General features: G+C 40.4%; 1 protein-coding gene across 1 annotated transcript in view; it reads right to left on the bottom strand.

Annotated features, from left to right (window-relative positions):
• The window catches only part of GALNT18 (polypeptide N-acetylgalactosaminyltransferase 18), a 213,472-nt gene that overhangs the window by 68,421 nt on the left and 132,440 nt on the right, over positions 1-12,611 (bottom strand). Inside the window, exons 5-7 of the mRNA XM_083862760.1 lie at positions 8,265-8,448; positions 6,466-6,663; positions 3,532-3,646 (exon numbers count right to left, since the gene is read on the bottom strand). Of these exons, the coding sequence (XP_083718886.1) occupies positions 3,532-3,646; positions 6,466-6,663; positions 8,265-8,448 (497 nt within the window). The remainder of the gene's footprint in view (positions 1-3,531; positions 3,647-6,465; positions 6,664-8,264; positions 8,449-12,611) is intronic.

Here is a 12,611-nt window from a genome sequence, read left to right as displayed (position 1 = left end):
CAGTAATATACAGTAAAAAAGTGGTGTGCCAGAGTCTAACTATAAATGCAATTTTCCTCCTGGGTCAGCTGATGTAAAGTCCTGATATACCATTTACTGGGAACAAGACCTAATCCTTTTCCCTTAAAGAGCTTTTACTTTCTAATAAAATTTCCTCTTACCCACTTAACAGGACTGTTATATCCCTGTGAACATGAATTCATCTGCAAGCACAAAGGCTTTGTGACAGACAGAATTACTCTAAGTTTAAAGCCTGGACTTGAATTTCCTTGATTCTGATGATGACTTAGTCTGGAACCTGGGGCAAATCACTGAATATTTGTTAAGGCATCCCCAAAAGCAGCAGAAATAACTTCTTGTAACAGATATTTGGGAGCCTTATCAAGCATTTAGGCTGCTTTAAAAGACAAAAGGATTGCTACAGGGTTGCTTTTGATAGAAAATCTTCTGACTTTTGATTTGATTGCAGAGGGTTTGTAGGGTCTTCCATGGCCACAAGAAGTGCTTGTGCAGGCACAACCCAGAAGCTGAGTCCAAATGACACTGAGAAACACCAGCCTTACATTCTCTTTCCACTTTAAGGCAGTTACCAATACAACTCCTGCTTGGTCCCACGGATAAGAATGTGATTCCAATTTGCCCTCCAAATGCAATCCTGGTAATTTAAAAGCACACTTAAGTCCATTCAATTGGGAACGATTGGACATAAACCAGAAAGAAGCACCACTCATCCTAACCTGAATTTACAAATATGATGCTTCACAGTAAATGAATCTTTTAAAAATCCCAGTTAAAGTGACTGAACTGCTCAGAAAGGATTCTATCAAGTCTTGCATCAACCAGCCTGCCTTTTTCGTCTTATGGGGCAAGAAAATGTTTGCTCAAGGAGTAAATAAAGTATTTCTTCTAAGAATCAAATGCATTTGTGTTTTGAACTCATCTGTCAGCTTCTAGCCCAAGGCAAAAGACCTCTATTAATATTTATTTAATAAAATATGTTTAGGATTTCACAAATGCTGTTACAAAGCCACAGACAAGGGTAAAAATCTTAGAAGCTAAAATAATATTCCAAATCAGAGACCAACAGAGCTGAGTAGTGAAACAAATTCTTCAGAATCAAGAGAATAATCCTTCAAAGTCCTGTTTTCTGTGGCTAGTTACGGTTCACCAACAATGGATACTTCAAATACAGTTTCCAATAAATAGTTGGGGATTTTCTTGCTCTCATATAATACAAGTAACCAGATATTTGTGCAGATGATGAGGTGACAACAATAACTCCTAGGTGAGGATAATGGGAAAAGTCTCCATTTTGTTAGGGTCTAATTCCTCACAGTAGTTTCACATCCTCTGAAACAAAATCAGTAACATAAGGACACGGGACCACATTCTACTTACCACATTTATGATAAACAGGTAGCTCAACTGATCCTAACACCTGCTGCTATTTCTGCAGTCAAAAATAAACTCTCCAGTTCCTCTAGATGTTTGCTCTTACCAGCTTATGCATAAATAAGGCCATTTTGGTCAGAGAGTGTCTGCTTGTCTGTTATCCTGAGCGGTAATGCTTATCACACAGCAGAATACTAGAAAAATCTAGATACTTCTTAGAAAAAAAAGGAAAACAGCAGTGAAAGATGAGGTACAGTGAGTAATACGTAGTCATCGACTGGAGAGCTGCATTTTAAAATGGAAACATTATTTATTGCACTAATATTGTAATTATAATGTAGGTTTTTGTAGAACAATGACTATTTTGATTAAGTGATGCATCATCAGCCCCACAGTTGAAAGCAACACAAGTAATTTAGAGATGTTCCAGTGCCCAACCACCCTCTGGGTGAAAAACCTTTTCCTGATCTCCAACCTAAACCTCCTGTGACACAACTTCAGGCCATTCCCTCAGGCCCTGTCACTGGTCACCAGAGAGCAGAGACCAGTGCCTGCACCTCCACCTCCCCTCATGAGGATGTTGGAGACTACAATGAGGTCCCCCCTCACTGAGTCTCATCCTTGCATGATCTCTGAGGATTGTGAGAAGAGTTGGTAATAAACTGCTGAAAAATCTGTTTATTACAGCTCTGTAATTTGTTTTCATACAGCCAGGAACACAGATCCAAGCCAGCATAAAGTCAGATAAGGCAGCACACATTATGCTACCTTGCACACTACAATGTGCTACAGATGAAAGTATTTTATGTAGGTCAGGCACTGCTTCCCTGGAGACAGACAGAAAGCCATAAGGAAATCAGAGCAGTGTCAGGCCTCATTCCAGTGATCCAGCCTATTCCAAAACTTCAATTATGCAGAGATTGTGTCTCTCTGGTCTTGTCCATCAACATACCAACAATCAACTCCTCCAAAGCTAAGCACTGCAGACTAGACAGGGCCCATCTCATGATGCAAACTGAGAGAAAGCTCCTCGCACTCATGAGGAAACAATAGTTTTTTGTCAGTTGTAAAAAGAGCAGAAAAATCAAAGTGATGTTAGTTTCCAACTCTTCGCAACTCTGAGTTGCAAAGTGAGTTTTTGGGAACAGAAGGCAGTTCTGTAGCCCTCATGGTGAGAAGAATGGTGTTATTAAAAGAAGCAGTCTTGCATTTCTCTCTCCCTTTCCTTAAAGAAGTGCTCTAATGTAGCTGGAAGAGGGTCTGTGCTTCACTCAGGCTGAAACAACTCTATCTCTGACGGAGAGAAGAAAAAGAATTTCAAGAAACCAGAAGTAAAGCTGAGTATTTTCTGTTATATCTTGCTGTCTCAGGAGATAATTCTATGTTCTTCCACTAAGTTCCTTTTTTTCTATTGTACAACAGTATGCTTTCATTCCAGCAACTAAAAGGCTCCAAACACAACATTAACTTCCCCTTACATTTCATAGTGGGGTTCAGACTTCAGTTTTATAACACACCACACCATTTTTCATTACCATTATCTACCTAAGAATTCCACTCTTATCAAAAACCTGAGCGATTCTCAAAAATTACAGAAAGGTATTTAGCTGTGAAGAGATACAAAAGGAAGTACACAAATCACACACAAACGCTGCATTATAGCAAACAGGTGAAGAGTGTACAATGGGAAAAGAAAATACATGCACTTATGCACTTTATGAATATCTTAATTCCCTTCCCTCTGGAAGGCAGCATCAATGCCTCTACATTCCACTTTGCTCCACAGTGATTATTCTAATTTAAATAAACCAAGTAAACTAGAAAGGTTTTTCCCATCACACCTGTGAGAAGCTATTCTCCTTACTGAGTCTGGTATCACAGGTAACCAGGCAGTTTTAGCTATCAACTCCACAAAATTCTAGCACTGCTGAAAGAGCAATCCTAAATTCTGTACTTCTACCCTTGTAGAGCTTTTGCTCTTTTTTCCCCTCTTTCTCCTCCAATGAATTTACATGTCTGAGAGCTGTGGATCTCCTTTCCGTGCCACCATCTATGTTCTGGACTGCTTTTCCCCCAGCAATAAGAAGCAAGATGTATTTTAAACGTAAGCCACCAGTACTGGCTAATTATTTTCCTTACCCTGATTCCAAGCTCCACATTCTCTCCTCCATATACTTCCATGCCTTCATCCAGTAGTCCAATCTCTTGGAAGTATTCTCTGTCTACTATGAAGCATCCAATCAAGGCAGGACTTCTGGAAGAATAAACCAGCAGCAACCAAAATTAGCAGATAAATGATGAAGAATTTTATCATTCAAAGACTGTGTTTACCATTGCTAGGTAAAATGGTGCAGCAAAACAGATTCTTAAGGAAGTATTTTCTCACAGAGTTTTATTTAGCCTTGGCTTCTAATATTCTTAATTCTAAAGTTAAATGAACACCACTGAAGGAAATTAGAGTCAAATTATCAGACATGAGTATTCACCAGAGCAGTCAGGATTTCAGTGCTAACAGAGAGAGGCTCAGGAGCCTAAATTTTGTTTCTGAGGCACCAGCCAGTGTAGTCTCTGTCCTTCCAAGTCCTCAAGTCTCTTGTCTGTGAAAGTTGCAAATGATACCCCCTAATGCCCAGTTCTGTGTGCTTAGCCAGACACCAGGTTCAACCAGAGCTAAAAAGTTTGTGTCTATAAGCTTACATAAAAAAAGAGATTATTTCTTGAATAGGACCATCCAGATCAGTTTTTTTAATATAGAATCAAGAAAAGTCTGCCTTTACCAGCTTAGTGTAAACATTAGTCCATTATCCTGAGCCAAATTTAAACACATCATATAGCTTTACTGGATCAGTAAGCTCTGTTTATGTCATGGTCTGAACCAACTGATTTTTACTTTAAAGAACCAATTTTAATCAGGTAAGAGCTCAGCCACAAAGGGTACAATTTTACCTTTATGAGATGCAGTGGAGAAGGATACAGAGTCATTTAGCCTTTTCATTTTTCTCCTACCTTATAATCCACAACTGCAAGAAATAAATATGTCTTTTCAGATTATTATGCTGGTATCAGTCACTCTGGTACTGACAGGATATTGATTAGCAGTACAGGGGAAATCGCTCTGCTTTTATTGAGAACACTCAAGCTATAGCTAGTGGACAAATCTGCTTTCAAACAGATCACAGGCTGTCTTAATCACAAATTCTACACTTCTACAGAAATCTACATATTAATGCCTCTAAGTGCTACAGTACCCACTTTGTAACAATGAAAGACTGTTTCTGATGCATTTATTAATGAAGAAAATAGCAGTTAATACCAATACAAAAGTTATACTTCTTTTATGATAAGGTACTTTTGCTTTTGTTTTTGTTTTTAAGTGCATCTCAGAGCACCTGCTTCCCTTTGCTGTAATTCTAAAAGCATAATGGAGGCATGATAGAAACCATCCCCATCCATCAATACACATGGCTTTGTTTGTTGGTGTGTTTGTTTTAATTATCCAACACACACATGCAGTGTATTGCACTGAATTAAAAATATGTGTCAGGGAAAGGGTTAGGGAACAAACCTGAAATTCATAAAGGACACTCACTCCCCAGTCCTCATATAGAACAGAGTTTGGGGGTTAAATGGAAAAGTACATTTGCTCATTACCCTGTGTTTCAATACTTTTAATTTTAACAATCATAATAATTATTTGATATAATTAATCACTGGATCATAGAATGGCTTGGGCTGGAAGGGACTCTAAAGATCATCTCATTTCAAATCCTGGCCATGAGCAGATACATCCTCAGATAGATCAGGTTGCTCAGAACTCCATTCAACCCAGCCTTGCACACTTCCATGGATGGGGCATCCACAACTTCCCTGGGTAACCAGTTCCAGTGTGTCACCACCCTCATGTAAAGAATTTCATCCTAATATCTCACGTAACCCAGCACTCTGTCAGTTTAAAGCCATTCCCTCTTGTCCTATCACTACTTACTTTTGTCCCTTACCAGCTTTCTTGAAACCACCCTTTAGGTGCTGGAAGGTGCTGTAAATCTCCCTGGAGCCTTTTCTTCTCCAGGCTGAGCAACTCTCTCAACCTGTCTTCACAGGAACGTTTTTATAGCATTAACAGAGTTCATTAACAGCAATAACTATTTCTAATGATGTGGAAATTATCACCCTTTTTTACATCTGTCTGTGCCAAACCTTTTAATTTTTATCTCTTGCTTTCCAATTCTAGGTCCTGTTCATGGGTCAGTGCAGTTCAGAGTGTTAAACTGACAGAACCTGAGAAAAGCAGGTAAAGGCAGAGCTACTGGATGAAAAGGAGCTGACAGTGCTATTTGAGGTTCTGCTTTTCAGGTGGTGAAAACAGCGTCCACACTTTCTTTCTGCAGGGAACTAGAGCACAGTTACCAGTGGCCTCCTTGGAATAAATTTCTATCTCAAAGAAAGCCCTGCAATCTCAGCAGAGCTGCAGAGTGGATTCAGAGGCTGCTACTCCCCTCCCTGAGACAAAGGTATTGTTCTGTACCAGCCTAACAACACTCTGGATGTGATAAGAAAGTAGAGCCCCAGATTGTTTCAAGGCAAGGACCCGATACAGCCTTTGCTCACAGTGTCAGTGAGCAAACATACTCCTAGGACACAGCACAGCTGTACATCTCTGTGACAGCATTACAAAGAATACAGTTGTCAGATTAGCTCTGCTTATGTAATGCAACTGCAAAGAAAATTCCATTTCTGGCCTGTAAGCACCAAATTAGCAGGCGAGACATTTGGAGAAAGCAGCACTGCTGAGCAGCCCTGCCTACCATTCCTACCATTCAGCAGGAAATCTATTTAAAAAGATCCACTGAAAACAAGACTTTCCTTTAAAAATCTTTAAAAAGATCTACTGAAAAGAAGAGTTTTCTTGATGACTGTGTAGGCATCAAGGACAAAACTGAAGAGGACAGCTAGAGGACATTTAAGTGTTTGAACTTCACAGTCAGTAAAACCCATTACATAGTTGAGCCCACTTGCCCCGTGCCATATCTAGGAGAGCATTTCCAGTGACACTGTAATTGAGGCCACTGTTACCTTATTGGAGCAGTTGTGTTCTCCAGTTTCCACCAGGACTTAGGAGGGTTCAGATACCGGCACCACAGCTCCCAGTCAAACCCCTGTGCTGACAGGGGATACTCCTCTATTTCAAAATTATCATACTTAATGTTATCAAATGATGGAGAAATTACTCTTTTTCTGTTCTCTTTTATCCTGGTCAGCACTGGTTCAGCCCTAAAAAAAAAAAAAAAAAATAAATACAGCATTAAGATTACACCAATACAAGCACAGCACTGATGGAAATCATAGAATAGTTTGGTTTGGAAGAAGACTTTAAGGACTATTTAGACCACCACCAAATAAGCAATACAGCAGCTTATGCCATATTTTTCAGAAAGAACAAAGTCTAAAGCTGTTACCCCACTCAAGAGTTCTCTCTGCTTTGAGATGGAATTCTGACAGTGCAGGATTTGCCCCAAAATAACACACTGCAACATCTTCTCTAGGATGCCCTGTTGTTAACCTTGATTTGAGCTGGTGGATGGAAGAAATGAGTATCTGCATATCATAGAGCATTTATACCCTTGCTACCAAGTAACAATAACTTCAGGCTCTCAACATTATCAAGGACATCAGGATCAGAGTTAATAATAGATCTATCCTAGGGACAGAAGCTCCTGCCTTTTTACCATCATTTTTACTTAAGGAGCAAGGGAGATATTAAATCCAGACTGAACAAGCTGAAGTACATTATTTTAGTTATGTTTTACTTTTGCAGAGTGGCCAAAATAACACCTCTTTGTTTACACTGCAGAAGATAAAAGAAAAAAGGTATTTTTAATGAAAAGAAGATACATTTGCTCTCATGGGCAAAGGGCTACATTACTGGAGGAGATTTTTAATGTGCAGTTTTCCAATATGATTTAAATACACGGTAATTAGATCAGCAGATAATTCAAACCATAAAAATGGATCTAGATCATATTACACAGCACAAACACATTTTTCAGCTTGTGCCCGTGATTATGTCTGAATCTCCATTAAAAAGCTCAGAATTCTAACTCACCCTCTAAAATGCAAGAGGAATGGCAGTAACTCAACACCAGTGCTTGAAAAAGGTCCCTTCTCAGGGTGGGTTTCCTCACCCAAGATTTAGGTTGTTTAAAGTCTTTGGCCCTCTAAAAGCCCCGAGTTGTGTTGGTATAAAAAAGCAGAGTCCTCAAGGTTCTGTTTTCAGGTTTCTCGTGCTGTTTATTTTTTGATATCTCAAAATTTTCTCCACTCCCAGCCGAGGTCTGAACAGCGGCTGGGACATGAGGGGACTGCCCACCGATGGGACATCACCTTACATTTATACAGATAGCTCCATGTAGGTTATTTACTATTTTGTACCAATGCCTAGTGCTCACTAGGCAATCCTCTCTAACTACCCAATCCACTCTAACTACCTTGTGCCATCACCACCTCAGAAGATGGAGGATGAGGAAGAAGAAGAGGGACACGAGGTACCACCCAAATTCCACCATCTTATCCTCCATTTACCTCTATTTTATGAACCCTAAAACTACTGAATTTTTCATCTTCTACTGTACTAAACTACTGTTTTCACTTCCTGGTGTTTTGCAATTCCTCTCTCTGTGTCGGAAGCCTCTCCCATGGACTAAAATCAAACCTGGTGTTCTCCTGGGCTCTGTGCCAAGGTCTCCAAACCCCCTGGACTGGCTCCACACCCCCCTGTCCAGGGCTCAAACTCCCTTCCTCGGGTCCCAGGTCATCCAAGGGGTGTCCTGAACTCTGACAGTCCCTGAGTCAGAAAAAGAGGAGTAGGCACATACCAACCCACGTTGAACTCCACGTGGGCATCAAAGAGAGCGACGACCGGCGCCGTGGCTGCTCTCCAGCCGCTGACCCGGGACCGGATCAGCCCCTCCTGCTTGCTGTGCCGGACAACCTTGATGAAACCAGGCTTGTGGGCATTCACCTCGTCTACATACTTCTGCAGCTTCTCCTTGAGCTCCTCTAAAGAAGGGAAAGAACCAGGTGTTAGCCTGACAAGATGTAGAAATCTGTTCTTTCATCAAAACTGGAGTAGCCTTCACACAGTACTCAGAATTCTCAAATAATTCTCTTAGTCTAAAAGGAGGCAAACAAAAAGGAGAAGGACCACAAATTATATAGCAATAAAATAAAAAAAAATTCAGATATAACTATTTAGCCGACATGACTGCCATCAGAATCCTGGCACTCTTTAACAATGCCACAAAATGAAGTGTCATAGCTACATAAGAGCATATTGTATTACTGTAACAATAAACAAGGCACCTGTCTTGTTAAAAAAAACAACCCTAAGTATTTTCCATGAATCCTCTCTACTAATATTTCAAGGAAAAAAGAGAAGTGCGAATAAAATGCATTATTTTTCCTCTTTCCAATTTTCTTTCTCAACTTTGACAACTGGTTTCTGTCTTGACTAAAAAGTTCAACAACTTTTGCTCTTAGAACAAAGACCACTAAAAGCTCTGGAGGAGAATCATTCCTAATTAAAACATAATAATTCTTAGATCAACAGTTACTGTATCTGTGATTTAAAGACCACTGTATGAAAAATACAATATGTGGAGTATAAATATTGTGTTCACAATATTATCAACTGAAAGCACCATTCACTTTATTCTTTATCAGCACTCCTATGTTCTATTTACATTATGGTATCACTCAGAATTCCCTTTGGGACAATAAATTCCCTTTATTCTGAATCCCTCCACAAATCCAGGAATGCCTTTGCTGTGATGCAGAATAATGTTCCTATGGCTATAATGCTGTTTATTGGGCATTATCAAATCTGCATTAAAGCTCAATGCTGACCAGTCCCTTCTGGAAAAAGTTGAGCAAGCCACTTCACTTCTCCTGAGGAACAGGTTCCCCAGGGAAGTGGTCACAGCACTCAGGCACATTCCTGAGCTCAGGAGTGTTTGGACAACCCTCTCAGGCACATTCTCATGTGAATTTTGGGGTGTCCTGCACCAAGCCCAGGCAGTTTCTCAAACCATCAGCCTTCCACTCTGGGAGCTGGTCACCTCAAACAGATCTGGACAACAGGCATGCTAGAATGGTTAATGGCACAGAAAATTAAAAGTAAGTACACTTTATGAGCCACATTAAATATTCATCCTTGGAAATGAATATTTCCAAGTGGGTGTATCCTCTCTTTGAGCTGACAGAGGAACAGAACTCATCAAGTACAAAGACTCCTTAAATTCATCCCTGTTTGTAAAGACTCTTGGACAGCCACCAGGTGTGATGCAGCTGGTTCCTCAGGCCTTTCAGGACTGTGCCTGTCACATACCTTTGTGTCAATGAACTCTGCATGAAATGAGAGAATACCACAGAAAAGTCCTGATATTTACAGGTTTTCATAAAAAACTAATTAAAAAGAAATAGTCTGCTGATCATGTCCACCACAACATTTAAACTGCAGCAGTATTTCAGGAATTGATTGGATATACTCCCAGAATTTTCGACATTACACTGCCAATATCTATCCAATTGGCTTGTCTGCGACTGCATCACCTGGAATAAACAATATGAGCCACTTACATAGCACAGAGCACTCTTCTTTTTACATTAGACTTGCTGCTTATTGATCACTACACTTTTTCTCCTTTATTAAGTAAAGAACCAGCCCACATTAATTTCTAGCATGCTTGTGCCAAACCACACGTTCTTACTGCTCACCCCCTAACACAGAGAGATTTGTGGCAAGCACAGAACTATCAAACCAACCACTAGCTAACAGCAGGTTATATTGAAAAGAAGACATTTATGTTACTGTAATTCTATGCACCTAAAAATAGCACAAACCCATTCTCTCTTCCCAAAATGCAACACCGTGGAGGGTGAATATCAAAAAAACAGATCAAAGCTTTGTCCTTGGTGTAAGTGGCTCCTCCCAGCTTTGCAATACAAAAAAGCTTTTCCACAACAATGCAGCATCACCACTGAAGATAAAATGTGTGAAAGGAAAGCAGGCTCTCATCAAGGACTTGAAAATCAGTAGCCTTGACAGAGTCATTGTTCTCTCAGTCACTCCATTTCACTAAGTGGGCTATTCTTACTCCTGCCTTATACTTGTCCTAATGTGGACTGACTCTAGAAGCTTGAGTAAACACAAAATCTATTCCATAGCTTGGTGTAGAATGGAAAGAGATGGGAATGGAACAGAACCCAAACCTTGGCTTGCCACCAGCACGACTTCAGCTGCACATTGGAGCTGTGACATCTACTAGGCAGTGCACACTTCTGATTTTCTGGTTACACTGCAGCTCTTTGCAAATGAGGTGAATGGCCTGAGACCATCTTGGGGGAACCTCAGAGGCTCCCTCGTGGTCGGTCAGCATAGAGGAACCATCCCCTGGGCTTCAGCATCACCTCAGGGGGTTGAGGAAACTGCTGCTTCTTCCTTAATCTTCAACACTGGCCCACAAGCAGTGACTTACTCTGTGACATGTGCACAGGAGACAGAGCAGTATTTTGCAGTCAGGCACGTTCTGGCCTTTATTATTTCGAACAGATCAGTTTTGCTCTGCAAAGGCAGAGTGCTGAGCAGAGCATTATGTGCACTCTCTGTCTTACAAGACCTACAGGGGACATTCTCCCAGAAGAAAAGATAAGGCTGTGGAAAAAATGGATCATTTTCACTCAGCCACAAGACAGAGAAGACATTTTAATGAAGTTTAGAAAGTCACAATTTTGGAAAACACTTTAAAGTTGCCCTAGCAAAAGAGTTGAGTCAGTTTTTCCGCCATGCTTGTCTTCCTGAGTTTTACATGAGAAATCTGAGTTCAATTGTATTTGACAGTTTTAGAGCACCCAGCCCAACAGGCCTGAATGATGGGATTCTCCCCCCAGAACTATTCATACACTTTGTTATGGCACTGATAGTCTTCAGTAATATCATTTTAACCCATGTTCTTTTTTTTTTTTGTTCCACTTCAAGATATGTTGCCTGAATAACAAACAGGTTTTTTTCATTAATTATTGTGCTTCACAGCTTTTTTGCCACCATAGGGAGAAGACAGGGAATAAGCAAATGTGTCATCTTCAATACACTGTTGATTCAGTGTCTAATTATGGAAACAAACAGGCTTATAAAGATGGATGCATTTGCCTTTCAGCGCAGAATCTCTCAAATAAGGCCTCAATTTGACTAAGCTGAATGAGGCTCTGCAATTGGAATGAAAGAGCAGCCATATATGGAGTGGGAAAATGGCACTTGGAAACGTTGCACTCTACCACCTGTCTCTATATGGTACAGATGTCTGGAGAGTACAGCACAACTCTCTTCACAAATGTAGAAAACATAATTAGCGTGCCATAATTATGTTTAATATTAACATAATTAAGTTCAGACTCTTCTAAGAGGTTGTTTGTTTATTTTGAACAAATTGATAAAGATTTTGTTTGTTAAGTTCCCCTACTCAGTAAGACAAAGCAGAGCTAAAGGATTCACACAACTTTGCCTTCTTAGGAAGCAGCAAGAGCTGGACAGAGTGGAACAAGGAGCATGAGGAGCCAGAAGGCATCAGCCATTCCATTTTCTCCAAAGAAAAGCCATCTACAGATCGTGCTTTTCATCCAGCTGCATGAAATGGGCTCCTTTTTGTTAGCCTCTGTCCCCCCTAAATTGAGAGGTGAGGAGGCTCAATGCTCAGTGCAGTCAGGGGCTTCAGACCCTACACCAGTGTCCTACAGCAGCTGTGGGTCTGCCCCCAGACTCCAAATGCCAAAATAATTTATACAAACAGCCTTGCCATAAACAACAAATTACTGCCTCACAGTCATGGAGAAGGAGCTCAAAGAACAGCCAATTCAGGCTAACTTTCAGTAAATTTCATACTTTAACATACTCCCAACCCTGAGTGCTTGAATGAGATACTAACTTTATTCACCTTTTTCTCAGCTGTAAGTTTGCCAACAGAGCTAAAATAGCAAATATATAAATAAAATAATACTCTGCATTTTCTAAAGCTTAAGAGTCCCTGCTGGCTTTGGCCAAGCAATGCATGCTGCATGTTACTGCCATCTCTGCAAACCCTGTGCATTTCCTTTAGGGAAATATCTACTTCCATGTCAAAAGCCCTGGAATTACCATGCCCCTCTTTACCTTGGCCTTTGGCACAAAC

The sequence above is a fragment of the Zosterops lateralis genome (genome assembly GCF_965231275.1).
Source record: "Zosterops lateralis genome assembly, chromosome: 6".
NCBI classification, from domain to species: domain Eukaryota; kingdom Metazoa; phylum Chordata; class Aves; order Passeriformes; family Zosteropidae; genus Zosterops; species Zosterops lateralis.
Note: the sequence above shows the minus strand (reverse complement) of the source record. Positions and strands in the feature narration are given on the sequence as shown.